Source organism: Miscanthus floridulus, chromosome 1 (assembly GCF_019320115.1).
Source record: "Miscanthus floridulus cultivar M001 chromosome 1, ASM1932011v1, whole genome shotgun sequence".
Lineage (NCBI taxonomy): Eukaryota > Viridiplantae > Streptophyta > Magnoliopsida > Poales > Poaceae > Miscanthus > Miscanthus floridulus.
This window is the reverse complement of record NC_089580.1, coordinates 180,978,764-181,005,423: the sequence shown is the minus strand read 5'-3', so window position 1 is coordinate 181,005,423 and position 26,660 is coordinate 180,978,764. Positions and strand designations below refer to the sequence as shown.

Here is a 26,660-nt window from a genome sequence, read left to right as displayed (position 1 = left end):
AAGAGGAGAACGAGAGGCCAAGGAAGTCTTCAGGGTCGTCGGGCCTTTCTTTTCCTCCGCGCGGGGCCTGCTGACATAGCAGGCGGTGACAGGGACAACTACACGTTGGTCGTCTGTCTTCTGACAATGCCATGCCCTGGCGTTGTCAGCGAGTCGTAACGTCACACTCCGCCTCGGCGAGCGGCACGGCTGACCAACGTGCTGATCAACGGCCGCACAGGAAGTGGGCAGCATAGTGACCGCGTGTCCATCATTGTGGGCGATGTGAGTTCCCTGGAATGACATGTCGCGGGGGCAGGTCGTGTTGAGATGTGACCGCTCCCTACACGATGCCAGAAGTTTGACCTTGGGTCGTACTTTCTGGCCCGTAGTGGTTGGCGGCGGCGTGAGCTTCCGTTAGGAACCGTGTCCGAGGGATCGGGCGAAGCGGAGCCATCCCTTAGACGTCGGGCGAGGCGGAGCCCACCCTCGGGGGTAGGACGAGGCGGAGCCTACCCTCGGGGGTCAGCCGAGGCGGAGCGAACCCTCGGGGGTCGGACGAGGCGGAGCCCACCCTCGGGGGTCAGCCGAGGCAGAGCCAGCCCTCGAACGTCGGGCGAGGCGGAGCCAGCCCTCGAGGGGCGGACGAGACGGAGCCCAGCAAGAGGTGTGGTCGCGCTCTTGACTTCTTGGATGAATCAACGTTGATGGTCATTAGGTTCTCCTCTTCGGGTACTGTAGTATTAGTCTCCGACAATTAGATTGTTCGTGTGAACCTGTCATTGACGTGATCTCTGTTCTGGCTGGGTTTGATGGAATGTAATAAGATGAACAACGTCCAAGATAAGTTAGTAACTCAGTACTATGGTGGTCATGGAATCCCTAAAAGCTTTGGTTCATGAAAAGCTTAGATTGAACGTGTTGCTCGTACTTGATGTGCAAAATTATTCTTGGAAGAAGATTTGGGCATGCCATGAGAGTGCTGTCCCTCGCCTTGTTCGTTAGGTTTATAAATCGTATTTTTTTAATCAACGAATAATATTTTTCTCTTCCAATAAATTAATTAATTATACTTTCAGCCATGATTTAGCAGATCAGCAGGGTACCTGTCCCCTTTGGCTGTGCTGTCGAACCGGCAGGCGGCAGCACGGCAGCACGTCATCTCGTCTTGCAGCTGACCCCGGTCTAGCTAAAGAAGAATGCAACGTGCTGGATCTTGACGTCAGTAACTGGGACATGTGGCTTGTGACACAGGAACATCGCATATATAAATATAACTGGAGGTCATGTACTTGGACAATGGACACCCCCAATCATTTTCTTACTTCGTATAAATATTTTCTGGGGAGGGGAAATGCGCACGTGACACATCGCATATATGACTGTAAGTCAAATGATTTCCTCACATATGACATATGCAGTGTATAGTAGCGATTAGGCTAAATAAGCCTTATAGCAATTAGCAACGTATGTTCAAGGAAGGGGAGTACACATGGACGAAGGCACGCAACATTGCAACAAGGGCTGGGGAAAACGTGTACATGGACAGAGGCAGCTTGCCAGCCTGTTCGTTTGGTCGTGTTTGGCTTATAAGTCATGATTGAAAATACTGTTGGGTGATTTGGTGTGAGAGAAAAATACTGTTCATTGGCGGGAAACAAGCCAAAAACAAGCCAAACAAGTCTAAACAAACAGGGCGCATCGCTTGATTCCAGACACTGTACTGTAGGTGTCAGGGGTAGGCTGTACTGTAGGTGTCAACTTTCCTGACCCGTTTCCTTTTCACAACACTATGCAAAGCTTGGCTACTATGTTGATGGCTTTTTTCTCTTTTGGTAGCGACAAGTGTTGATAGCTCCCATGTGATTGTTTGAAACTTTGAACAAAGAAGCTTGTGGCTTGTGGGCACTCTCTCTGCTCTGCGTGTCTCCATCTCAATGGACGAAGCCCTCATGTTCAAACCGGGCCTGTTGTTCTCTGCATTGTACTCCGTAGTGTGGAACAGGCTCCCAGCCCCTGGGCCACACGCAGTACAGCCTATGGGCCTCAGCCTGTTAGTGTGTGAACGGTATAGCGGCCCAGAACACCACCGCTCGGTCGACATGGTCGCGAATCGCGATTTCGCTGCCTCTTTTTTCTTTTCCCGTTTTTATAAATAAATCAGCCCGAAAAAAGGACGCGGTCGTGGACCGAACAAACCTTTCCCCAAAATTTCCCCTCCCCCCCGCACCGAAAGAACTCTCGATCCGATCCCGATCCCTTCAGGGCGCCGCCTCGGCTCACCGATCCGGCCCCGGATCCGCTCGTCGCTCGACGGGATCTCTCGATCGGTACAAGCTTTGCCCCCTCTCTTTGATTCCGTAGGTTCCCAAGGCTAGGGTTTGCGGGGGTGGGTTTCGGGCCCCGATCCGTTCGATTGAGGACGGATTTTGCACGGGGGCGTCGGGTCTATGCGTGTCCTGTAGGTTTCATATCGGATTGTTGCGATTTCTCGCGTCAATTTTGCGTGATTTTTCTGGTGGTCGGATGCGGGGCTAGGGTTTCGTTCGGTCCATGAGGTGTTTGACTCGTATTCGCGAATTCGTTAGGGTTTGATGCCGCGATATTCGAGCCTGTTGCTTCAATTAAGTATTGCACGAACAAAAACGTTGTTACGTTACTCGTTACAGACGGCAATTCATGTGTGCCCTTCATCATGGTAGTTGAATATGCACTGTGCATTTGGTCTGGAGTGAACTCAATAAGGTGTTAATTTTAACCTAGCATATAGCTTAAATCATTTATTGTTCCTCCTGAATTGATGCTATCCTTTCAGTTTCGTCCTGTTGACTGTTTGCCAATTAATAACTAGGTCATGTTTGTAATTAATTATTTCATTCTATTCTCTCAGGAGTCTGGACAAGCATGCTGCATCAGGAAAACAGTGAGGCTTTCGTGAGGCACCACTCTGAGCAGCTTGCATGTGGCAACATGAGGGGAGCAGATAATGGTCGTCCGAATTTCCTTCCTGAGAAATGCCAGATTGCAGGTAATGACTTAGCAGCATCCTCTTTGCTGCCCTAGACTGGCTAGACATTTGTCTTGACTCTAATTCAGGTTTAGTTTGTCCTGAAGTTTGCCAAAGGGGTGAAAAGGTTGGCCTATTTGACGAAGAGCTGGTACATGGTGTTCATCTAACCAATCCTACTGTTCAGTCACCATTGGTGCCAAGTGGTGTCAAAGAAACACCTATAGTTGATCATAACAAGAGACCTGCATCCAGTGACCTGCTGGACATAGTTGAATGCAAACGGCTAAAGCAGGAAGATCAAAGTAATAACTCCGTCCTCCCTTTACCAGTAAATAAACTTGTCTTTCCTGAGAGTTTGTGTATGCAGAGACAGTTAGATAATGTACTTGTCTTTTGTTTATTTCAGTCGTAACTAAGGAAGACAACCATGCATCTGCTGAGGAGGATTTTCATGAGTATCCCACATACACGACTTGTGAAAGAAGCTTGGACTCACCACTATATGAGAGTGAGGAAAGTGAAGATGAGGGTGTAGATTCACCTCTCCATTATTCACATGCTCACACCTATGTTGAAGATGATCTATGGCCTGCCAGCTTTCATCAATCTGTAGGCCCGTTTCCCTCGAGGAAACCTGTTCCTATTGGGCCAAATCATCAGGCTGAATTACCTGAGTGCAGGCCATTTGGTGGAAGAACTGAAGAAGGCGAAAGTGTCAAGTGGATCAGAAACGTTGTTATGCCAATGCCTGGTACTGATGCATCGTCTTTGGTGTTGGAACCTGTTCACTGCAAGGCAGGCTGTGATTGTCTTGATGAAGGTTCAATCAATTGTGTGAAAAAGCATGTGAGGGAAGCAAGAGAAAAGCTGAAGGGTGCTGTTGGTGCTGACACCTTCAGGGAGTTGGGTTTCTATGATATGGGAGAAGAGGTTGCCTCAAGGTGGACAGAAGAGGAGGAACATTTGTTCCAGCAAGTGGTCTTGTCAAACCCTGCTTCTCTGCGCAGAAACTTCTGGGATGAACTCCCTCTTGTCTTCCCTTCCAAGTCCAGCAAAGAACTAGTGAGCTACTACTTCAATGTTTTCATGTTGAGGAAGAGGGCTGAGCAGAACAGGTTCGACCCAGTGAACATCCACAGTGACGATGACGAATGGCAGGCAGGTGGTGATGGTGAGTTTCCAATCACAGGAAGAACTGATGAATACTTGCCAACTGAGCCCCTTACTGATGAAGATGATGTTGCATGCAATCCAGTTCCTCTGGAGGGGGATTTCTATGAAGATTCTGATGATGAGGATGTGCTTGACAATGCCAATGGAGACAGGCATAATGGTGTGCAGAGGGCTGGTATGTTGTCAGAGGGCCATCCTGTAATGTCATATATAGATCATAATCAACAGACATTCAAGCTAGATGCAGATGCACAAGATGACTCTTGCACATCATTTGAGGCTCATCAGGTTGGTGTTGAAGGTGGGACACATACTGATATTGCTGATGACAATCACTACAGGAGTGACGGCTTTGGTAGTGGTGCAGAGCATGGGTTCTTTGGTGATCATTGTGACACAAAAGAGTGGGACTTCGGTTTCAGTACCGGTTGGGAGAAGCATGATTTTTTGTCAACAAACAATGTCATAGAAGAGGTGTTCGGAAAGGGCTCCAGTGAAGATGGGAGCAACACTGCTACTGGCCAGGACCTTATCTGAGCCAGAGCTAGAGGGCTCCTTTTTGAACTGCGAAAACTTCAGCAGTCCCCCTGTTCTCTGAATTTGTACAGGAGTAGTTGGCTATTTTGATTTAATGCCTCACTTGGTTCTTATAGGAATCTCTCATCCCTGTCCTTGGAACATCATCTGCTTGCGATTTCGGTTGCATGATTAATGTAAATCCTTAGATGATATCATCTGCCGATGATCTGTTGTTAGGCTGTAGCATGTACGTATCATCTTTGTTGTGACAGTGTCTCTTGACCTGAGCATTTTTTCCATGTGCCAGCGAGGGTCATGTAATAAAGCTGTTGTTGTTCCTTGACCCAAGATATCTCTCACCCGGTCTGCGAATGAGTGACCAGCCCATCATCATTTTTTATCTGATGAAATTTGTTGTCGTTTCTGTGGCTCGTTCGTCATCTCTCTCTTTCTTTTTTTTTAAAAAAAAATGCTCGCTTTTAAACACGTATCGCATCGTATTATGATTGTGCAGAGTTCAGAGCCTCTCTCAGAGGGCATCTGTTTACATGAGCATTGTAGAGTACTGTTTGAGGACCTATCTGGGGATCGAAGTGCTTGAGCAGCTCATACGTGTGCCGTGTGCTTCTGGTGCCTTGCAACCTTGTATACCTTGTAGTTGCTTGAAGGGCTGTAGGTAAGGAACTTCCGAGTTGTCGAAAATCCTTACATGATCAAATTAAATAGAAGAACAATCATTATCGAGGCAAAGGATCAGCCACCAGAATTTCCAAAATACACCTTCTCATTGATTCTTTTTGCCAAGCTTCATGAATTCACACGCAAAACACAAAAATTCTAGGTATCGTATTTGTTAGTACATAATATTTTTTTTTTCTCACTATAGTATAGCAATGACAATATTCTCTTGTTTTGATATACAGACGTTATTGGAAAAATTACTGCAGTATGAAATACAGCAAGAGTCCATTCAAGCTCAGGAGATTTAAGGATCAGAAGAGTAATACAGCTTCGTGACCTTAGGTATACCATATTATACCAATTAAAGGCATGTTTTCTAGTCACAATTTAATTGTAATTCCTTAATGCTAACTTGTAACCTTAGGTATACCATATTATACTAATTAAAGGCATGTTTTCTAATCACAATTTAATTGTAATTCCTTAATGCTAACTTGTATTTTACGCTAAAAGAGCTCTAGAATTTGACGGAGAAACAGTCCTACAAGTTGGCCAAGAAAACCATGTCATGACAATATTTGTTGGAACCTTAATGAAATTATACCAAATGAAGCATCACTTTCTAAGTGGAACATCAGCATGTCGTTGGTACATTAACCAAAATGATAACCCTGAGATCAAGTCATTTCAAAAGAGGTTAGTTATCATTTAAACCCAAATGAATATAATAACATTTTTCTTTTTAGTTTATTGATCTTCCCACTTGGGCTTGAATTCCATGTTAAATGCAGCCTTCCAACACAGGCTGAGCCCATTCAGAAGTTATATCTGCAAAGCGAGGACGATACAAAGCAGAACTTTGAAGAGAAGACACTGTTACAACTTGAGGAGGTGGACCCCCTTACTGAAAAGGTATATTCCTTGCTAGCTAAAAAGATTATAATTTATCGAAAATAGTAAATCTAACATAGATTGATTCTGCTTTAAGCAACGCATTTGACTACAGTTATTACAGCAAATTCAACTCAAATATATGCAGGACAAGCGATATCAATGTACTGTAACTATAACCGCAGTTCCTGAGAGGCAACCCTGCTGTTATCGAGCTTGTAGAAGTTGCAACTGCATTATTAGAGTCCATCGAAATGGCTTCAAATGCAGCAACGAAAACTGTTTGACAACTCAATTTGATTGGAAGTAAGCTACTACGGTTTGTATTAAAAGGAAATTTACATCACCAAGAAAATATAAAATAATTTGAATCGCTGCCATTTTTTATAGGTACAAGATACCCTTCATTGGAAGTGATGAAACATTTGTTAGCTTTAGTGTTCTTAGGTATGTTCATCGAATCGGGATTCTTAGCACAGTAATAGATCAATCGGATTTCACAGAGAGAGATTGAGAGATAGGTGATAAGTAGCAAACCGTCAAACGCCGTAGTTGTTGAAGCTCCGGCCGGAGTTTCGTTGACGGACGCCATCTGCGCGCCGGCAGCGACGGTCGGTGGAGAGGGAGTCGGCGCTGTGGCGTCCTCGGCGGCGGCGTGAGCGTCGGGTGGCGTTGCCGGCGTCGGTGGTACTTCCCGTCGCTGGCAGCGCCCCTACTTTCGATCGGGTCTAGGGTTTAGGATGTCGGTGGGGTGACTGGCGGCGCGGTGAACCTCATCTCGCGAGCCCCGGCCCCCACCTTCCTTTATAGCGCTGTGCGACGGGGGCCCACCAACCATGTAGGGTTGGGCGCCCCCGATCAGGGCGCGAGGACAAGGCCCTGGTGGGAGATCAATACTAACATTCTCCCCCTTGATCTCTCATCTATTCTTCGTTCTTTAATTTCATACTCAAAACTTTCAATTCATATTTTTCTTGCTTCCATCCTATTTCATCACAGATTAGTGCATAGAACTGTCCCATCGTCACAGCAATTAGTGCTGTTAGACTAACAGCCACAATACAATTCTCCGTTTTGAAATGTAAACTTTCTTTGGGCCATTCGTATGTTCGGGAATCATAGGCTTTTCCTTAAACCCATGCCGGCTACGTGTTCTCTGAACACGTTGGGTGGTAAGCCCTTTGTGAGCGGATCCGCGAGCATTTTCTCTGTACTTATGTGCTCAAGATTTATTATATGATCCCGAACTTTATCTTTCACAACATAGTACTTTATGTCAATGTGTTTGGCAGCACCACTTGACCTATTGTTGTGAGCGTACTGTACCGCTGGATTGTTATCACAATACAATCGCAGTGGTTCATTTATATCATCAATCACTTTCAATCCGGGTATGAATTTCTTCAGCCAGTTCACCTGCCCCGTTGCCTCATAGCATGCTACAAACTCGGCATACATTGTCGAGGATGTAGTTACGGTTTGTTTGGAGCTTTTCCACGATATAGCCCCTCCTGCGAGAGTAAATACATATCCTGACGTGGATTTTCTTTCGTCTCCCGCATAATCAGAATCTGAATACCCCTCTATCTGCAGGGAATCAGATCTTCTATACGTGAGCATGAGGCCTTTCGTACCCTGCAAATAACGCAGGACTTTCTTCACTAATTTCCAATGTTCAATTCCTGGATTCTTTTGATATCTGCCAAGTAACCCGGTAACAAAAGCTAAGTCAGGGCGTGTACACACTTGAGCATATTGTAAACTTCCAACAGCTGAAGCATACGGTACCGCTTTCATTCGGTCAATTTCATATTGGTTCTTGGGACACTGATGTTCCCCAAATCTATCGCCCTTGACTATAGGAGCAGGTGAAGGACTGCACGCATGCATACTAAATTTCTTCAGGACCTTTTCTATGTATGCCTTTTGCGATAATCCTAGAACCCCTTTTCTCCTGTCTCGGTGAATCTCTATTCCTAAAACGAACGAGGCCTCACCGAGATCTTTCATATCAAAATTTGAGGACAAGAATTTCTTCGTTTCCATTAGTAGATTGATATCACTGCTAGCAAGCAAGATATCATCCACATACAAAATTAGGAATATGTACTTTCCATTCCTGAACTTTGCATAAACGCAATTGTCCTCAACATTTTCTTCAAACCCAAAAACTTTTATCGTTCTATCAAACTTCAAATACCACTGTCTTGAAGCTTGCTTCAATCCGTAAATTGATTTCTTTAGGCGGCATCCCATATTTTCCTTTCCTTTTACGACAAAACCTTTCGGTTGTGCCATATAAACATTTTCTTCCAAATCCCCATTTAGGAAAGCCGTCTTTACATCCATTTGATGTAACTCCAAGTCATAGTGGGCTACAAGTGCCATTATAATTCTGAAGGAATCTTTACATGAGACTGGAGAAAACGTCTCATTGTAATCAATCCCTTCTCTTTGCGTGAAGCCTTTCGCCACGAGTCGCGCTTTAAATCTTTCTATATTTCCTTGGGAGTCATATTTCGTTTTGTAGACCCATTTACAGCCTACTGTTTTGGCTCCTTTAGGAATATTTTCTAAGTCCCAAACTTTATTGGTACTCATTGATTTCAATTCATCTTCCATGGCCTTAAGCCACTTTGATGAGTGGTCGCTTCTCATGGCTTTTTCAAATGAGGTTGGATCGTCCCCCATCTGACATTCTTCAGTTTCATAAACTTCATAGTCATCAGTAATAGCTGATCTTCTTATTCTTTGAGACCTTCTAGGTGCCTCCGGCACTTGTTCCACATTGGGCTGTTGTAGTTCTTCCTCATGTGCAACATTTGGTTCTATAGTTTCCTCAAGGATAGGTTCCTCAAGAACAGGTTCCTCATGTTCATTCATTGTCGCCACGGGAGAACTTGCAACAGGTGTTGGCACTACAGTATCCTGCATTGTCGGTGCAACAGTAGCAGGTAGCGTGAAGAATGGTTCTTCAACCATCGGAGTGGGTACATGTACCTGCTTCTCCTGTAGGCTGATTTCTCGTGCTACCATGCTCCCCCTGATCATGTTATCCTCCAAGAACACAGCGTGTCTTGTTTCTACAATCTTCGTATGTCTGTCAGGACAATAGAAGCGATATCCTTTCGATCTTTCTGGATAGCCAATAAAATGGCAGCTGACTGTCTTGGAGTCTAACTTTCCTATGTTTGGGTTAAACACTTTTGCCTCAGCTGGACAGCCCCACACACGCAAATGGTTAAGTGAGGGTTCCCTTCCTGTCCATAATTCATACGGTGTTTTAGGCACCGATTTACTTGGTACTCGATTAAGTATGTGAATGGCGGTTTTCAGTGCCTCCATCCATAAACTAATCGGTAATGTGGAGTAACTCATCATGCTTCTTACCATATCCATTAAGGTACGGTTACGTCTTTCAGCCACTCCATTCTGCTGAGGCTCCCCCGGTGTGGAGTACTGAGCAACTATGCCATTTTCCTGTAGGAACCTTGCAAATGGTCCAGGAATTTGGCCATATGGGGTATGTCGCCCATAGTACTCTCCACCTCGGTCTGATCGTACTATCTTTATTTTCTTATTGTGCTGGTTTTCAACTTCAGCTTTAAATATTTTGAATTTATCCAATGCTTCCGATCTTTCTTTAATTGGATAAATATTGCCATAACGAGAGTAGTCGTCTGTGAATGTTATAAACGAGTCATAACCATCCACACTTTTCACAGGAAAAGGACCACATATATCTGTGTGGATTATTTCTAAAATTCCTATGCTTCGTTTGACATCTTTCTTAATTTTCTTGACATACTTTCCTTTGATGCAATCAATACATTGCTCTAAATCTGAAAATTCTAAGTGCGGGAGAATTGATTCCTTAACCAATCGTTCCATTCTCCCCCTCGAAATATGGCCCAAGCGACAATGCCATAATTTCGAAGAGACAGTATCAATTCTCTTCCGCTTCTTAGTTACATCCGTAGATAGGGAATCATTCACATTCTCATCACATACATTGTTCGCATTCTCAGCAAGAGATAATAAATAAAGCTTGTCTTGTCGGAAGGCAAGACCAACACATTTATTATTAACCAGTATCTTACACTTGCCATCACCAAAATGGCAATCAATACCATCATCATCAAGTTTCGAAACACTTATCAAATTTCTACGCAAAGAGGGAACATAAAGTACTTCTTTAAGTCTAAGTACAAAACCATTATTCAATTCTAAAGAAAAAACTCCAATGGCTTCAACATTGGCTTGCAGTCCATTTGCAACTTTAATCGTTCTTTCTCCTCTTTGCAAGGTTCTCGTCCCACTTAACCCCTGTAAAGAATTTGCAACATGAGTAGTTACCCCTGAATCAACCCACCAAGTGGATTTATCATAACATAAATACAGAGATTCATCTACAAATGTAATAAATTCATCACCTTTCTTTAGCAGAGATTTCAGGAAGTCTGGACAATCCCTCTTGTAGTGTCCCTTCTTGAAGCAGTGCTTGCACTGATCTTTTTCAGCTCCACCATACTGCTGATTCTCAGAATCCTGGGGTTTCTTTTCCTGTGAACTGGAGGAAGAGGACTTATCCCACTTAGGTTTCCCTTGTGGTTTAGAATTCTTGCCATTAAAGTTCTTTCTTTTGTTGTCCTTCACAAAATGAGCAGATTCACCTTGTGAGGACTTTATCCTCTCCTCTTCTTGAGCACACATTGAGATGAGTCTTTCTATGCCCCATCTTTCAGGCTGCATATTATAGTTCACAATGAAGGTGTCATATTCTTTCGGCAAAGAAGCAAAAATCAAATGAATTAGGAAATCCTCCTCCTTCAAATTCATTTCTTTTAGCTTAGATGCCATAGTGTTCATCTTCAAAATGTGCTCTCTTATGCTACCACCAGTGAATTTCTCATTCACAAGCTTCTTAATCAGTGAACTTGCTGTGGCCTTGGTAGACCCAGTAAACTGACTCTTGATTTTCTCAAGATATTCTTTAGCAGTAGCACATTCAGGGATTGAGCCCCTTATCTGTTCTTCTATGGTGGCTTTGGCTACCAACAGGCACTTGCGGTTGGAGAGAGTCCATTGCCTATGTTCAAGGTCATATTTCATTCTTATTTCAGCATGATCACGCTTCCGAGAAGCGAAATCAGCGTCAGATTCATTGTCACCTCTCACCGGGTCCTCTGGCTCAGTGGGACACGGTGAGGTGATGGCAAAATCGACCTCTCCCAACGCAAGTTCCAATTCATACTTCTCCCGCCACACACGGTGATTGGTTCCGTTGAGTGTCGGGATGTTGGCAATGTTCACAATGCATTTGCCTCCTGAAATCATACCAGAGTAAGTGAGAAAAATTTATACATAAAATTCCATGCTTTAACTCAACGTTGGTCAAATTAAAACTTATAATTCATCCATGCAAAACATTTTACATCACCGTTGGGCAGAAGTAAAATTAATGCACGATTTCTCATGGATCAAAAGTTATAATATTGTTATTAACAACGTTGGTCAGAAAATAACAATATCATAATTGCATCAAAATTATCAGAAATTCATTTCTCTTAAAATTAAATTATCCCGTTGGTTCAAATTTAATCAAAGAGAACAATAATATGCACAGCGGAAACATTAATAATCTTTTCATGTTATTATTTTCCAGAAGCACTAAAAAAATCATTGTTTTCTGGGCAAAATATCATTGGATAAAATTTGCACAGAAAATTGTATCAAAATCATTCAAATTCATCAAAATATGCATTCAAAATTGTTTCTGGAAAATAATAAGAAAAAAATTTCTTGTTCTTCTTTCATTTTTCAGCCCAGCGCGGCCCAAGACGCGCTGAACCGGCTCGGCCCAGCATCCGCGCGCTCGCCCAGGCCGCACCCAGGCCGCAACCTGGGCCTGGGCCGGCAAACCGCGCCGCGCGCTCGCGCCCGCCTGGGCCTCGACTTGGCCCAGCGCATCTCGGGCGTTCGATCTGATCCGACGGACGAGCGGCCGTTTCGCGTGGATCAAAACCCAGGCCGCGGCCGGCGCCGTGGAACCCTAGCCATTTCGGCTCTTGCTCTCTCTCTCTCCTTTCTCAGTCGCAGCAGCGAGGACAAGCCGCTACCGAGCAGCCGCGAGCGAGGAAAGCAGAGCGGGCGGTCCTTTGCGCCGTCGCCGGCCCCCTCGCCGGCGCGCGTGCTCCCCAACGGGTGAGCACGCCGCCGTCGAGCGGCCTGGCCGCGGCGCTACCTTGGCCGAGCCCGGCGAGTTCGCGCCCCGGCTCGACTTCTTCTTCGGCGCCGGCGGAAGAGCCGGTGCGCTTCTTCTTCTTCTTCCGCGCCGGTGGAGGTTTATCCCCGATGAACGGCGTGTTCTTTCTTTTCTCGTTCTTCCCCGTCCCCTTTCTTCCCCATTCCTACGCACGGAATTAGGGTTAGGGTTTGGGAATGGTGTTTTTACTGTGTTTCTTTTGGCTTGTTCATCCGAATGGGATTAGGGTTAGGGTTTCAGTGTGCCGCCTTTTGTTCTTTTCCCCTTTCCCCTTTCGGATTTGATTTCTTTCTTCTTTCTTTTCTTCTCACTCGTTCACCCGAAAAGGGGATCTAGGGTTAGGGTTCGGTTGAACCCGATTTCCCCGATCCGTGTTTACCTTTTGTGTGATTCGAGATCTAGATGGTAGGGTTCCTTTTCTTTCTTCTCGGATTGAACCGATTGGTGATGGGATTCTTTCTAGGGTTAGGTCTTAGAGTTCGGTTTTTCTGTTTTCTTTCCCGATCCGCATCATATTGGTTTGATTTCTTGTCGAACCTTGGCTCCGATGCCATTGTTAGCTTTAGTGTTCTTAGGTATGTTCATCGAATCGGGATTCTTAGCACAGTAATAGATCAATCGGATTTCACAGAGAGAGATTGAGAGATAGGTGATAAGTAGCAAACCGTCAAACGCCGTAGTTGTTGAAGCTCCGGCCGGAGTTTCGTTGACGGACGCCATCTGCGCGCCGGCAGCGACGGTCGGTGGAGAGGGAGTCGGCGCTGTGGCGTCCTCGGCGGCGGCGTGAGCGTCGGGTGGCGTTGCCGGCGTCGGTGGTACTTCCCGTCGCTGGCAGCGCCCCTACTTTCGATCGGGTCTAGGGTTTAGGATGTCGGTGGGGTGACTGGCGGCGCGGTGAACCTCATCTCGCGAGCCCCAGCCCCCACCTTCCTTTATAGCGCTGTGCAACGGGGGCCCACCAACCATGTAGGGTTGGGCGCCCCCGATCAGGGCGCGAGGACAAGGCCCGTTGGGCCTAACTGGTGGGAGATCAATACTAACAACATTCAGCCTTGAGGTCATCTTATTTGAGAAAAGGGAGGCTGAGCTTATTGGGAAAACTGCTGAGGCTCTCCATAAGCAATACGATATGTTGGATACACCTCCTGAAGTATCAGCATGGGTTGGTCACAAATTTACCTTGCTGGTTAAAATTCTATCCAGCAAGAGTATAAATACAAGAGAAATTTTATAATGGTTGGAAAAAATATAGGTCATCCATTAGATGAGATTAGACGGTAGAAAAATAGGAGGTACCTAACTAAAAGTACCTAAAGGTATCAAATAGGTAGGGATAGTACCAAAATAGGTGCGACACGTACTAAAATAAGTGGAACAAATCCTATTTTTTGTTAATTTTAATTATGGTAAAGGGTAAAACAATCCGCGCCACAAGAGAACGCTCGCCAGGTGTGCCGCCACCGCCGCTCGCCCTGTCCACGCACAGCTCTGCCTCCGCTAGCAACACCACGGCCACCTTGTACGCGGCCACCGCCGCACAGCCAGCCGCGCACGCGCACTGCGCTCAGCTCCACCAGGAATGCCATGGCTAGCTCCGTGCCTCCGTCACCCGCCGGCCACCAGATTGCGATCAATTTACGAGATGAAATTTTTAAGTCTAATTAGTCAATGATTTGATAATGTGGTACTACAATAAATATGTGCTAATGACGGATTAATTAGACTTAATAAATTCGTCTCACGGATTACTAAGGACTTCTGTAATCTATTTTATTATTACTATCCAAACACCCCATTTAACATCCCGATGTGACACCTGAATGATATTCCTAAACTTTACTCCTTGATTTAAACACCGCCTAAATCATGATGCTATTCGGCGTTGCAGTACGCACGGATTGTCAAAAGGCTCGGCTTCCCAGCTCCGTTCAAAGACAATGCTTTTGTTACTTTGATTCGTTCAGAAAGGAAAATGATTCCTGCCCTCTCACCTTGATTGATTGAATGGGTTCTGATGACATGCTTAAGTTGGTAACGGCGGGTTCAGACATCTGAAAAAACTGACGTGCCCTGTGCTGTGGAATCCGTGTGGTGCCTAATGTGAGAGACCAAGAGATAATTACCAATATAGCCTAACGAATCATCTTTTTCACTTAAATAGCTAGCAAATAGAAAAATAAAAGTACCTAAAGTACCACCGGTACTTTCACAACCATTGTAAAAGAGCTCTAAATGCAAGAGATCCATCACTTGAAGTTCTTCTGATTAAGCAAAAATTTGGAAAACAGCCAACCATACCCACTGTCAGTCGAGATGATGGTCTATCAATGAGAGCAAGCTCAACAAAATTTCAAGCTGAAGAAGAATTACCACTCTTAGTACGGATAGGCTCAAAAAAAAATCAAGAGCAGGTATCCATAACATTTTATTTTCATACCAACTGCTAAGATTCCCCCCCCCCCCCCCCCCCCCCCCCCCCAATATAATACTCATACTATGAATCATATAGGCTTCATCTTCACGACTTAAAGTTGATGCAAACATACACGACATGGAAATCGACTCATCCAGGTATGACTACCAGCAACATTTCACATGTTTTAGTAAAGATGAAAGAATACACTTGTAATTGGACTTAATGAAAATTTTACTTTCTTTGGCGAAAGTGATGACTCAAACAAGAGAGCTCTTGACTTGACAGACGATGAGAATCAGGTACCTTTACCAAACACATAAAGTTTGTCCTAATATGGCCTTGTTTAGATTAATGTTAGAAATAAGTATTTGGCACTGTAGCATTTTCGTTTGTATTTGACAATTATTGTCCAATCATGGCCTAACTAGGCTCCAAAGATTCGTCTCGTAATTTACAATCAAACTGTGTAATTAGTTATTTTTTTATCTACATTTAATACTTCATACATGTGTCCAAAGATTTGATGTGATGAAGAAAGAGTGAAAAAACTTGCAATGTAAACAAGGCCTATGTCACGGGAGGACAGTTTGCTCCAGCCAAAAATCAGAGGCCACGGTGACGGATGCAGCCTTAAAAGTTGTTGCGTTGGACTTTTGATCAGACAGTGAATCAAGAAACAATTGCGTTTGCCAAATTTTTATGTTTAATCTTTTGATGACTCACTAATCAACGTCAGGCTATTCTAATGTATTCTAGCAAGCCTGTATCTTTTGTTGTACGTATTGGACGGTGTATACAGCACTCCAGTACCGTCCCTTCGAGTTCAATGCCGTAGGATTGGATGGACACTTCAGTACCGTACAATTCTCCAACTGAGTCTTGCTCCCATGGCGTTGGAGTCTATACAGACTTTTGTTCTAGCAACTAATCTTTAGAGATCTCGCAACTTCACATATATGTTACAACTGACTGAAATCACGATGTTTGATATATATCTTACCATGGACACTCGATTATCTAACCAGCACTGAGGCCCAGTTGTGCTTGGTTACACACGGATCTAAACAAGAAGTGGCCAGCGGTTTCTCGTACTAACAGCTCTCTCTCTCTCTCTCTCTGGTGACGGGGATCACCGTAGAGACAAACTAAACCGAACTTCTTCACAAAGCAATGAAGAAGTTTCGACTGGTGCTGAGAATATCTACATCTACTTGATTCTTGTAGATCAAGTTGCAGACGGGGCGGGTTGTTAACGTAACCCACCTGCTCGCCCCACAAAACTGAGCTTGGTGGCTGTTGCGGATCGGCTACAATTTTTTCATGATCCAAAGACTTTCAACCCTTCAAACCCGTTGGCGAGCGAGAAGCCTCGCAACAACCCGCAACACCCTCCTCTGCTCTCCCTTCCGGCTCGTCCTGAACCCTGCCGGCCCTCTCGTTCAAGCTGCGCCGCCGCGCCGGCCACGCTCGCCATACGCACTGGCCGCACCGCCGCAGGCTACGCTCCCCGTTCGCGCAGGTCGCGCGCCCGCGCTGTCGCCGTGCCTCCGCCCCGATTGTGCCACCGGCAGGCTGCGCTCGGCCGTGCTCGCCTGCTGGCTGCGCTAGGCCGCGCCGCCGTGCTCGCTCGCTGGCCGCGCTTGCCCGCTGTCCACGCTCGCCCGCACTCACTCGAGCCACCGCGCTGGCCGTGCTTGCCTGTTGTCCTCAGCGCTTACAGATTCCCTTGTGGCAGCTGCTGGGATTATTGCCCAGGAAGTTGCTGGTGATGTTCGCGTGACTGATACTCGTGCAGATGAAGCAGAGCGTGGTATTACAATCAAATCCACTGGTATCTCTCTTTACTATGAGATGACTGATGAGTCACCGAAGAACTACAAGGGCGAGAGGCGTGGTAACCAATATTTAATCAACCTTATTGACTCACCTGCACGTCGATTTTTCTTTGGAAGTTACAGCTGCTCTTCGCATCACCGATGGTGCTCTGGTGGTGGTTGACTGTATTGAAGGTGTCTGCGTGCAAACTGAAACTGTGCTCCGCCAAGCCTTTGGTGAGAGGATTAGGCTAGTCCTTACTGTGAACAAGATGGACAGGTGCTTCCTTGAGCTTCAGGTTGAGTCCGTGGAACACTTGTCCGTCTTGTGGGTCTTGCGAGTTTTGCATATAAGTTTGTTGTATCCGCGGAACACTTGTTCGTGAGATCCGCAGCTTTATGGAAAGCCACAAGCCCGCTAATAAACTTTACGGCAAGCGAGGCGGGTTAGCGGCCGGCCGCGAACGAGCCCGCCTGCAAGTTGAGTTGGTGCTCACTCTTGTCCTCTTCGCGGTTGCCAAGCGATTTAGCTGGATCGTGGTCTTAATGGAACACCCAAATTCTTATCAAAAAATAACGTGTCTGATATCTTGTCATTTGCTCCATGTGATAATGATCGGTGGGTGATGCCATCACGAGTTCACGGGGTGGGGAAGTTTAAAATTTTGCCATCCTTTCCTACGGCACTTCTCCGTATGCCAGTTTTGTTTGGCAATTATAAATTTGCCACGTGAACAGTTGACGGTGCTATATATTTGCAATTTTAGACAACGTGGCAAGAAACTCACCTTGCCAGCGTGTACAGGCTGTGGAAAATGACCCTTGTGTCCCTTTCCAGATCTGTTTCAGCCCATCTCCTCCTTCGAACTGTCTCCCTTTCCATGTGGACCCTGCTCGTCATCATCTACCTCCCGTCGACTCCTATACAGAGTAGAGCAGAGCACGTCGCAAGCTCGCAGCCGGCCGGCGCTTCGCGTGGCAGCGCACGGCTGCGCAGCGTGTTGCACGCATGCGCGCGGGAAGTGAGCGCAACTGCGCAAGCAGCATCCGCGTGGCCCGGTCGAGCTCGGACTCGAAGGTCGCCGGAGCAGCCGACACCGATGCTGGCGGCAAACGACAGCGCTCGACCAGATTTTGGACAAAGGTCCAACATTGAACTCCAGGGAGGGTCGGGCTAGTGCGTGGGAGCTCACCACGTGCTTGGTTGTGGCAGAGGAATGGAGACACCAAAGCTCGTAGGAACAGCCACCATAGTCCGTTCGGAGCTCGAGATGGGCCACGGGGAGGCACACGAGCTGCCATGGACGCGGCGTGCACACAGCTCGAGCTTGCTGTGGCAACACGTAGGCTCAGTCGCCCGTTTTGTGCCGGTCGGCTTGGGCACGACGTACGTCAGTACGTGCGCCATGGACGCGAGTGGAGGCAGCTACCATGGCTGCCGCCGCCTGGGCCACGAGCTTCGCGCACCGCCTAGAGCTACGGGCTCCGTGCGCCGCGGGGCCGCAAGCTCCGCGCCGGCCGCGAGCCGCCGGGCCGCCGGCCACGTGCTGAGGCCGCCCTGGGTCGCTTAAAGCATGGGCAGCGTACGCAGGCTACAGGGTAACATCCTCCTCGTCTCGTCCACGCGCGCCGTTCCATGGCCGCGAGCTCTAGCCCGTCCTGCCGCAAGCCATGCGCCCCCTGCCGCGCCCGCGCTAGGACCCTGTCTCCCAACGCCATGGACGGAAGATGGGAGTGGGAGGTAGATGATGACAAGCGGGGTCCGTATGGAAGTGAGACAGCGAGAGGGAGATGATGGCCTGAAAGAGACCAAGGAAGGCGCTCAACGGTCATTTCCCATGACATGTACACGCTGGTAGGTTGAGTTAGCTTGCCACGAAGTCAAAAATGACAAATATACAGCTCTATTTACTGTTCATGTGGTAAATTTATAATCGCCAAAACAAAGCCGGCAATTGGACAAGTGACTTTGGTAATGGATGGCAAATTTTTAAATTTCTCACAAGGCGGTTGTTGAAACTATTAATTTTTATGGTCCCTACAGCATGAATTCGTGAATAAGAATATGAGATGAATCAAATTCATGATCAGGGTAACTTTATGATGCGTACAAGATACTCCAGGAAAGAATGCAATTCTAATATAGTACCGAGTCAACCCAATTTTAAGTTTAACCAAGTTTATATAAAGAATTATCAGTATTTATGATATCAAATAAATATCATTGATTAATCGTAAAATACAAATTTAATAATGTCTATTTTTGTGCTATAAATACCTATACTAACTTTTATCTAATTTTAGAAAGTTTAATCGATGATTGAACTAGGATTACGCTATTTTTTTTTAGAACGGAGGTAGTACGTCAAAATAGGCAGGCACCTGCCTATGCACGCGCCAACATGGTTACCTCATGATAACCACTACGCTTTTGTAAGTATATTCTCTTCTCTCACAGCTAAAAAGACTAAAGAGCAGACATCGTTTTGATACAACTAAACAAATTAAAAAGTAGACACCGTTTTAGTGTGATAAAAACTTCGCCTCACTTTCCTGCCCCCCCCCCCCCCCATGTGATCCCGTGAGTAGAGGAGAAAGGCGACGGCAGGTGGGACAGTGATGCCCGTGATCGCTCAAATTAGAAACTCGCGGGTGGGCAAACTTAATTGTTCAGTTCATTTTAGCATGAACTCCCAGCTGGAGTAGTACGGAAATCAATCCCGTTTTCAGCCATGAAGCACCAAGCAATCAACAACAGGTCAGTGGTTTGGTTTTCGTTTTTGAAATGCGTATCAGAAGCATGTTCATTCCGTCAGTTACGCTTAAGTTTCCATATTAACAAATCCTAGAACTGCATCTGCAATCTGCATAACGAACAGCAAAAGAAGGAAGGGCGTAGTACCTCTCCTGCCCGGCGGTGTCCCATACCTGCGCCTTGACGAGCTTGTCGTCGACCTGGACGGTCTTGGTGGCGAACTCGACGCCGATGGTGGACCTGGTCTCGAGGCTGAACTCGTCCCTGGCGAACCGCGACAGCAGGTTCGACTTGCCCACGCCGCTGTCCCCAATCAGCACTGCGAACCGCTGATAGCCCGGCAAAACACCACGCAGTCCGTTCTTTCTAAAAAAAAAAAAACCCCCCAGCGCCCAAAACGTTTCTGAGGAAACCACGTCTCGCCAAAAAAAAAAAAAAAGCAAAGAAACAATCAGAGAAACACACCTCGCAATCCCTTCCAAGCAAAAAAAAAAAAAAAAAAGAGTCAACAATCAGCGCCTGTCTCATGCCATAGCTATTAGCGCCTCCAGCGACCCCAGCACACGTCAAAATAAAACTGCCTTCGCCGTGACCACTCGACGTCGACATCGACAGCCATCTCCTCCAAGCCGCCGCCGCCGCCGCGAGGTCTGGTGCCGTCGCCGTGGCGCCGCGAAGTCTGGTACCATTGCCATGGCACCGCGACGTCAGCCACGATCTGCTACCCCAATCCTCCGACGCCCCATGGCAACTTGACATCAACAGATCGCCCTGTGGCCACTTGACGTCTGCAGCGATCTACTACTCCAGGCCGCCGACGCCTGTCCATCGCCGCGGCCAGCGTTCATCGACGGTAATCTGCTTCTCCTTTCCTCCTCGCCTCCTTCGCGATCTGCTTCCCGGTCAGATGACGCCTGGTGCCGTCGCCGTGGCCACCCGACATCGACGACAAGCTGCTTCTCATGCACCCGCCGTCTCCCTCACGATCTACTCCTTGGTCAGACTGTACACAGGGCACGACAAGTCACGGGTAAGTGATGCTCAAAAAATTGCCCTAATCCTGTCTATTATATAGTCTGTAGTGATTGCAGTTCTAATGCACGATTTAACCTTTACATGAACTAATAATAGAACCATGCATTTGGCTCCAAGAACAGAAAACTGTGTTAATCATGATTTACTTTCGAAACAAGATGGGTTTTGTTTCAGAAAAAAAAAACTAAGTACCTTACTCCTGTTGAGGTGTCCATTCGACGACAATCTGCTTCTCCTGTCCTCGCCATCTCCCTCGCTATCTGCTTCTCGGTCTGACTGTACAAAAGGGAGGACAAGTCACGAGTAGGTGATGATCAACAAATTGCCCTAATCCTGTCAATATAGTCTGTAGTGATTGCAGTTCTAATGACCTTTATATAAACTAATAATACAACTGTTGGAGTTGTTCCAAATTCACTCCAGGATATAGGCCGGGCTTCTGACGGAGCGAAGCGGATACACCCTTGCTAGGGTTTCGTGGAGACTTGATTCTTTTGTAAGCCACCATAGGCGTGTAACCCAAAACTCTTGAGATAGTGAGATTGTTGCTGGCTGGTGCCCGTGGTTTTTCCCCTTCACATCGGAGGGGTTTTCCACGTTAAATCGTGTGTCTCCTCTGTGGCTTGATTCTTTACTTCATATTCCTATACGTCGTTCGTAACAAGTGGTACCGGAGCTTTGGTTGCTGTTAGGGTTCATGACGACGTCGATGAAGTTCGATCTTCCGCTGCTGAACTACGACACGCGGTTCTCGCTATGGCAAGTCAAGATGCGGGGGATTCTGGCGCAGACTCATGACTATGATGAGGCGCTGGATAGTTTCGGAAAGAGGAAGGCCGAGTGGACTCCAGAAGAGATCCGCAAGGATCAGAAGGCGCTCGCCCTAATTCAGTTGCATCTTCATAATGATATTTTGCATGAGTGTTTGAAAGAGAAAACTGATGCAGAACTATGGCTGAAACTGGAATCGATCTGTATGTCCAAGGATCTAACCAGTAAGATGCAGATGAAGATGAAGCTGTTCACCCTGAAGATGAAGGAGGAGGATTCAGTGATGAGCCACATCGCTGAATTCAAGAAGATCGTCGCCGACCTAGTGTCGATGGAGGTGAAGTATGATGATGAGGACTTAGGTCTTTTACTGCTATGTTCTTTGCCAAATTCGTATGCAAATTTTCGTGACACCATACTTTTGAGCCGTGATGAACTAACCCTAAAGGAAGTTTATGAGGCTCTCCAGTCTAGGGAGAAGATGAGAGGTATGGTGCAGAATGACGGGACGTCGTCCTCCAAGGGTGATGCTTTGCATGTGAGAGGCAGAACTGAAAACAGATCCTCCAATGATGGCAATGATGGTAGAAAGAACTACGAAAGGAGAGGCCGTTCAAAGTCCAAGCCGCATGGTAATAAAAAGTTCTGTGTTTATTGCAAGCTGACAAATCATAATGTTGAGGATTGCAGAAAAGTACAGAATAAGGAGAAGAGAAAACAAAAGTCGGCTAGTAAGGTCTCTGTTGCTGCTGCTGCGCCTGATGATGATTCTGGAGATTGTCTGGTAGTATTTGCTGGTTGTGTTGCTGGTCATGATGAATGGATTCTCGATTCCGCATGTTCATTTCATATTTGCACTAACAGAAATTGGTTTAGCTCGTATAAGCCTGTGCAGAAAGGGGATGTTGTGCGGATGGGAGATGATAACCCGTGTGACATTGTGGGGATTGGATCAGTTCAGATCAAGACTGATGATGGCATGACACGCACGCTGAAAAACGTCAGGTATATACCAGGGATGTCTAGAAATCTTATCTCATTGAGCACGCTTGATGCAGAAGGTTACAAATATTCCGGTTCAGATGGCGTTCTGAAGGTATCAAAAGGTTCTCTTGTTTGCTTGAAAGGTGATCTTAATTCTGCAAAGTTATATGTCCTTAGAGGGTGTACTTTACCTGGTTCTGATTCCGCTGTTGCTGCTATTACTAATGATGAACCTAGTAAAACTAACCTTTGGCATATGCGTTTGGGACATATGAGTCACCATGGTATGGTAGAATTGATGAAGATAAACCTGTTGGATGGCTGCACTTCGAGTAAAATAAAGTTTTGTGAGCATTGTATTTTCGGGAAGCATAAAATGGTACATTTCAACACTTTTGTTCACACCACTAAAAGTACTCTTGATTATGTTCATGTTGATTTATGGGGTCCTTCCCGTAAGTCCTCACTTGGTGGTGCTCGTTACATGCTTACAATTATTGATGATTACTCTAGAAGGGTTTGGCCTTATTTTCTGAAATAGAAAGATGATACTTTTACTGCTTTTAAGGACTGGAAAGTATTGATAGAAAGACAAACTGAAAGGAAGGTAAAATTGCTTCGTACTGATAATGGTGGAAAATTTTGTTCACGTGAATTTAATGATTATTGCAGATCGGAAGGCATTATTAGGCATCACACCATACCCCATACTCCACAACAGAATGGTGTGGCCGAACGCATGAACAGAACCATCATGTCCAAGGCCCGTTGCATGCTGTCTAATGCCAGGATGAGCAAGCATTTTTGGGCTGAAGCTGCTAATACTGCCTGTTACTTGATAAACAGGTCGCCTTCTATTCCACTAAATAAAAAAACTCCCATTGAGGTATGGTCTGGTACGTCTGCTGATTATTCACAGTTGAAAGTTTTTGGATGCACTGCTTATGCCCATGTTGATAATGGAAAATTAGAGCCTAGAGCTGTTAAGTGTATTTTCCTTGGTTATAGTTTGGGAGTCAAAGGCTATAAATTGTGGAATCCTAAAACAGGAAAGACTTTTATGAGTAGGAGTGTTGTTTTCAATGAATCTGTGATGTTTACTGACAGTTTGCCCTCAGATCATGTTCCAGAAAAAGAGCTGCAGCGTATGCGCATGCAGGTGGAGCATGTTGATGATGATACAGGTGTGCAGGTGGAGCCTGTTGATGAGCATGGTGACCATGATAATGATGTTGCTGAGGATGATGCTCATGATGATGTTCAGCAAACTCCTCCTATTTTGCAGTTAGAGGAGGATTTACCTATTGCTCAACGCAAGTCAAAAAGGACCTCCTAAGCGTCTTATTGAAGAGTATAATTTATCTTACTATGCTTTGAGTTGTGTTGAACAGGTAGAGAATGTTCATGAGCCAGCAACCTATAAAAAAGCTATTCGTTGTGGTGATACTGAGAATTGGATTTCTGCTATGCATGAGGAGATGCAGTCTCTTGAGAAGAACAGTACATGGGAGATTGTACCTTTGCCTAAGAATAAGAAGACCATCAGCTGCAAATGGATCTTCAAGAGAAAGGAGGGTTTATCTCCAAGCGAGCCTCCAAAGTATAAGGCAAGGTTAGTTGCTAAAGGCTACAGTCAAATTCCGGGTGTTGACTACAATGATGTGTTCTCTCCAGTGGTAAAACATAGTTTAATTCGTACTTTTCTTAGTATTGTTGCTTCACATGATCTTGAGCTTGAGTAGTTAGATGTGAAGACTGCGTTTTTGCATGGAGAGCTTGAGGAGGACATATACATGGACCAACCAGAAGGGTTCATAGTGCCTAGCAAGGAAAAATATGTGTGCAAGTTAAAGAGATCCTTGTATGGTTTGAAACAGTCCCCTTGTCAGTGGAACAAGAGGTTTGATTCATTTATGTTAGCACACAGTTTTAAAAGATCTAAGTATGATAGCTGTATTTACATCAAGCATGTTAATGGATCACCTATATATTTGCTGTTATATGTTGATGATATGCTGATTGCTGCCAAGAGTAAGATTGAAATCACTAAGTTAAAGAAGCTATTGAGTAGTGGTTTTGATATGAAAGATCTTGGTAGTGCTAAGAAAATTCTTGATATGGAAATTAGTAGAGACAGAAAATCTGGTTTGCTATTTCTTAGTTAACAAAATTATATCAAGAAAGTTCTTCAGCGTTTCAACATGCAAAATGCTAAGGCTGTTAGTACCCCTATTGCACCTCACTTTAAGTTGTCAGCTGCTCAATGTTCTAGTACAGATGCAGAGATTGAATACATGTCGAGGGTTCCTTATTCTAGTGCTGTGGGGTCTTTGATGTATGCCATGGTTTGCTCTCGTCCAGATTTGTCATATGCTATGAGTCTTGTTAGTAGATATATGTCTAATCCTGGCAAAGAACATTGGAGGGCAGTTTAGTGGATTTTCAGGTACCTCAGAGGCACAGCAGATTCCTGTTTAAAGTTTGGAAGAATTGATAAGGGTCTTATTGGCTATGTGGATTCTGATTATGCTGCTGATCTGGACAGGCGAAGATCACTTACAGGTTATATGTTTACTGTTGGCAGTTGTGCTGTGAGTTGGAGGGCTACTTTACAGTCAGTTGTTGCTTTGTCTACTACTGAAGCAGAATATATGGCTATTTATGAAGCGTGCAAAGAATTAATTTGGTTGAAAGGTTTGTACGCTGAGCTTTGTGGAGTTGAATCTTGCATAAGTTTGCACTGTGACAGTCAAAGTGCAATTTACCTCACTAAAGATCAGATGTTCCATGAGAGAACTAAGCACATAGATATCAAGTATCATTTTGTGCGTGATGTGATTGAAGAAGGTAAGCTGAAGGTATGCAAGATTAGTACTCATGATAATCCTACTGATATGATGACAAAGCCTGTTCCTGTTGTTAAGTTTGAGCTGTGCTCAAGCTTAGTTGGTTTAATTGGATAGTCCAAGAGACTATTGTTGGCACCAGTGGTTTTTCTATCTTTGTTATGTTCAGGATAAAGGGTTGATTTATGATACAAGATGAATTTGTCTCAAGGTGGAGTTTGTTGGAGTTGTTCCAAATTCACTCCAGGATATAGGCCGGGCTTCTGACGGAGCGAAGCGGAGGCCCGTCGCCAGAGGCTTGGGCCGGAGCGTAGCGGAGTCTAAAGCCGGCCCATCAGGTCTCGTCCCTGTGCTCGGGGGGTGCGGGGGGCGGAGCCCCCACGGTACGGTACGGTATATACACCCTTGCTAGGGTTTCGTGGAGACTTGATTCTCTTGTAAGCCGCCATAGGCGTGTAACCCAAAACTCTTAAGATAGTGAGATTGTTGCTGGCTGGTGCCCGTGGTTTTTCCCCTTCACATCGGAGGGGTTTTCCACGTTAAATCATGTGTCTCCTCTGTGGCTTGATTCTTTACTTCATATTCCTATACGTCGTTCGTAACAACAACTGCAATTTTTGCCCTAAATATGAACTGGTTCTACCTTTATATGAACTACAATTAGTTTAAACTTTAAACACTATTTGCAATTGTTGGAGAGAATAAGACACAATACAGAAAGAAAATGAAATGAAGGTCTTTCTGTCACACCTCAGATATGCTCCAAGCTATAAATGTTATGAACACAGATGGACTGCTCTGAACCTGTAGTTGCCAAACGTTAACTGAAACTTATTAGACAGGATTAGACGGTGCAGGATGGTCAAACTTACTTGTAAAGCTATATATGATTTTCACTACGGCCATCTCGTATCTAACAGGATTGTTGATGCATTATCTATAATAACAAAAGGGAATTTGAGCAATGACCAACAGCAACAGGAAATATTCCCCTAAAATAAAACATTACTAGAAATAGCAGCTACTGACTATCACAAATGAATTAAATAAAACTTCCGAAGTCCAGACTGGTACCATTAACCAACACAAAATCTAGCAATGAACAAATTAACTACGTAATGACAGTTCATTCTGACTTGGGAGGAAGGATAAGCCATACCTCGAAGTGAGGGTGCCGGGTGTGGCGATGTGGGGATCTAGCGTCGTGGCGGCTGCAGCACCTTGGGGCTCTGTCTCCATCGAGGTACGCAGATGCGGGAGGGGATGAGGTCAGCGTGGATTGGCCTTCTTTCCTGCGGCGGCTTGCTCCTCTTGGTTCCACGCCTAAGGCCTCCTGCCCACCAGGCCTTCTACCCAAGACCCCGCCCGCATATCATGGCCGCCTACGGTGCTCATCGCTAGGTCGCCATCCCTGTAGCTGACCTCGCCTCGCAAGCACCGAGGATGCTGCTCGTCGGAGCTGCCCTCACCACGGATGCGCGGGGGCTGCAAGTGTCAACGAACAAGTATAGGCTAGCTAGG

At 45.6% G+C, this 26,660-nt stretch overlaps 2 protein-coding genes across 3 annotated transcripts; one reads left to right on the top strand and one right to left on the bottom strand.

Moving 5' to 3' along the window:
* Positions 1-2,152: 2,152 nt before the first annotated feature.
* LOC136504142 (uncharacterized) lies at positions 2,153-5,029 on the top strand. 2 transcript variants are annotated; one of them, XM_066499020.1, is made up of 4 exons: positions 2,153-2,309; positions 2,870-3,007; positions 3,094-3,291; positions 3,396-5,029. In XM_066499020.1, the coding sequence occupies exons 2-4, from the start codon at positions 2,884-2,886 to the stop codon at positions 4,697-4,699; spliced, it is 1,626 nt and encodes a 541-aa protein (XP_066355117.1). In that variant the 5' UTR covers positions 2,153-2,309; positions 2,870-2,883; the 3' UTR covers positions 4,700-5,029. The 2 variants fall into 2 exon arrangements, with proteins under 2 accessions (XP_066355117.1, XP_066355112.1); XM_066499015.1 differs by having other exon boundaries at positions 3,082-3,291.
* Positions 5,030-10,388: 5,359 nt separating this feature from the next.
* On the bottom strand, positions 10,389-13,238 carry LOC136467829 (uncharacterized). The gene is made up of 3 exons (XM_066466625.1): positions 13,184-13,238; positions 10,687-11,580; positions 10,389-10,579 (listed from the first exon to the last, which is right to left on the bottom strand). Exons 1-3 carry the CDS (start codon positions 13,236-13,238, stop codon positions 10,533-10,535), a joined length of 996 nt encoding a protein of 331 aa, XP_066322722.1. The 3' UTR covers positions 10,389-10,532.
* Positions 13,239-26,660: the final 13,422 nt, after the last annotated feature.

Bases quoted from the DNA above. Each gene is read 5' to 3' on its own strand.
- LOC136504142 (XM_066499015.1), top strand. From the start codon at position 2,884: ATGCTGCATCAGGAAAACAGTGAGGCTTTCGTGAGGCACCACTCTGAG. The intron at 3,008-3,081 runs GTAATGACTTAG...ATTCAGGTTTAG, and splicing joins TGAGAAATGCCAGATTGCAG to TTTGTCCTGAAGTTTGCCAA. The intron at 3,292-3,395 runs GTAATAACTCCG...TGTTTATTTCAG, and splicing joins GCTAAAGCAGGAAGATCAAA to TCGTAACTAAGGAAGACAAC.
- LOC136467829 (XM_066466625.1), bottom strand. From the start codon at position 13,238: ATGGCGTCCGTCAACGAAACTCCGGCCGGAGCTTCAACAACTACGGCG. The intron at 11,581-13,183 runs GTTTGCTACTTA...GTATGATTTCAG, and splicing joins AACAACTACGGCGTTTGACG to GAGGCAAATGCATTGTGAAC. The intron at 10,580-10,686 runs GTGATGAATTTA...AATTCTTTACAG, and splicing joins GAAATCTCTGCTAAAGAAAG to GGGTTAAGTGGGACGAGAAC.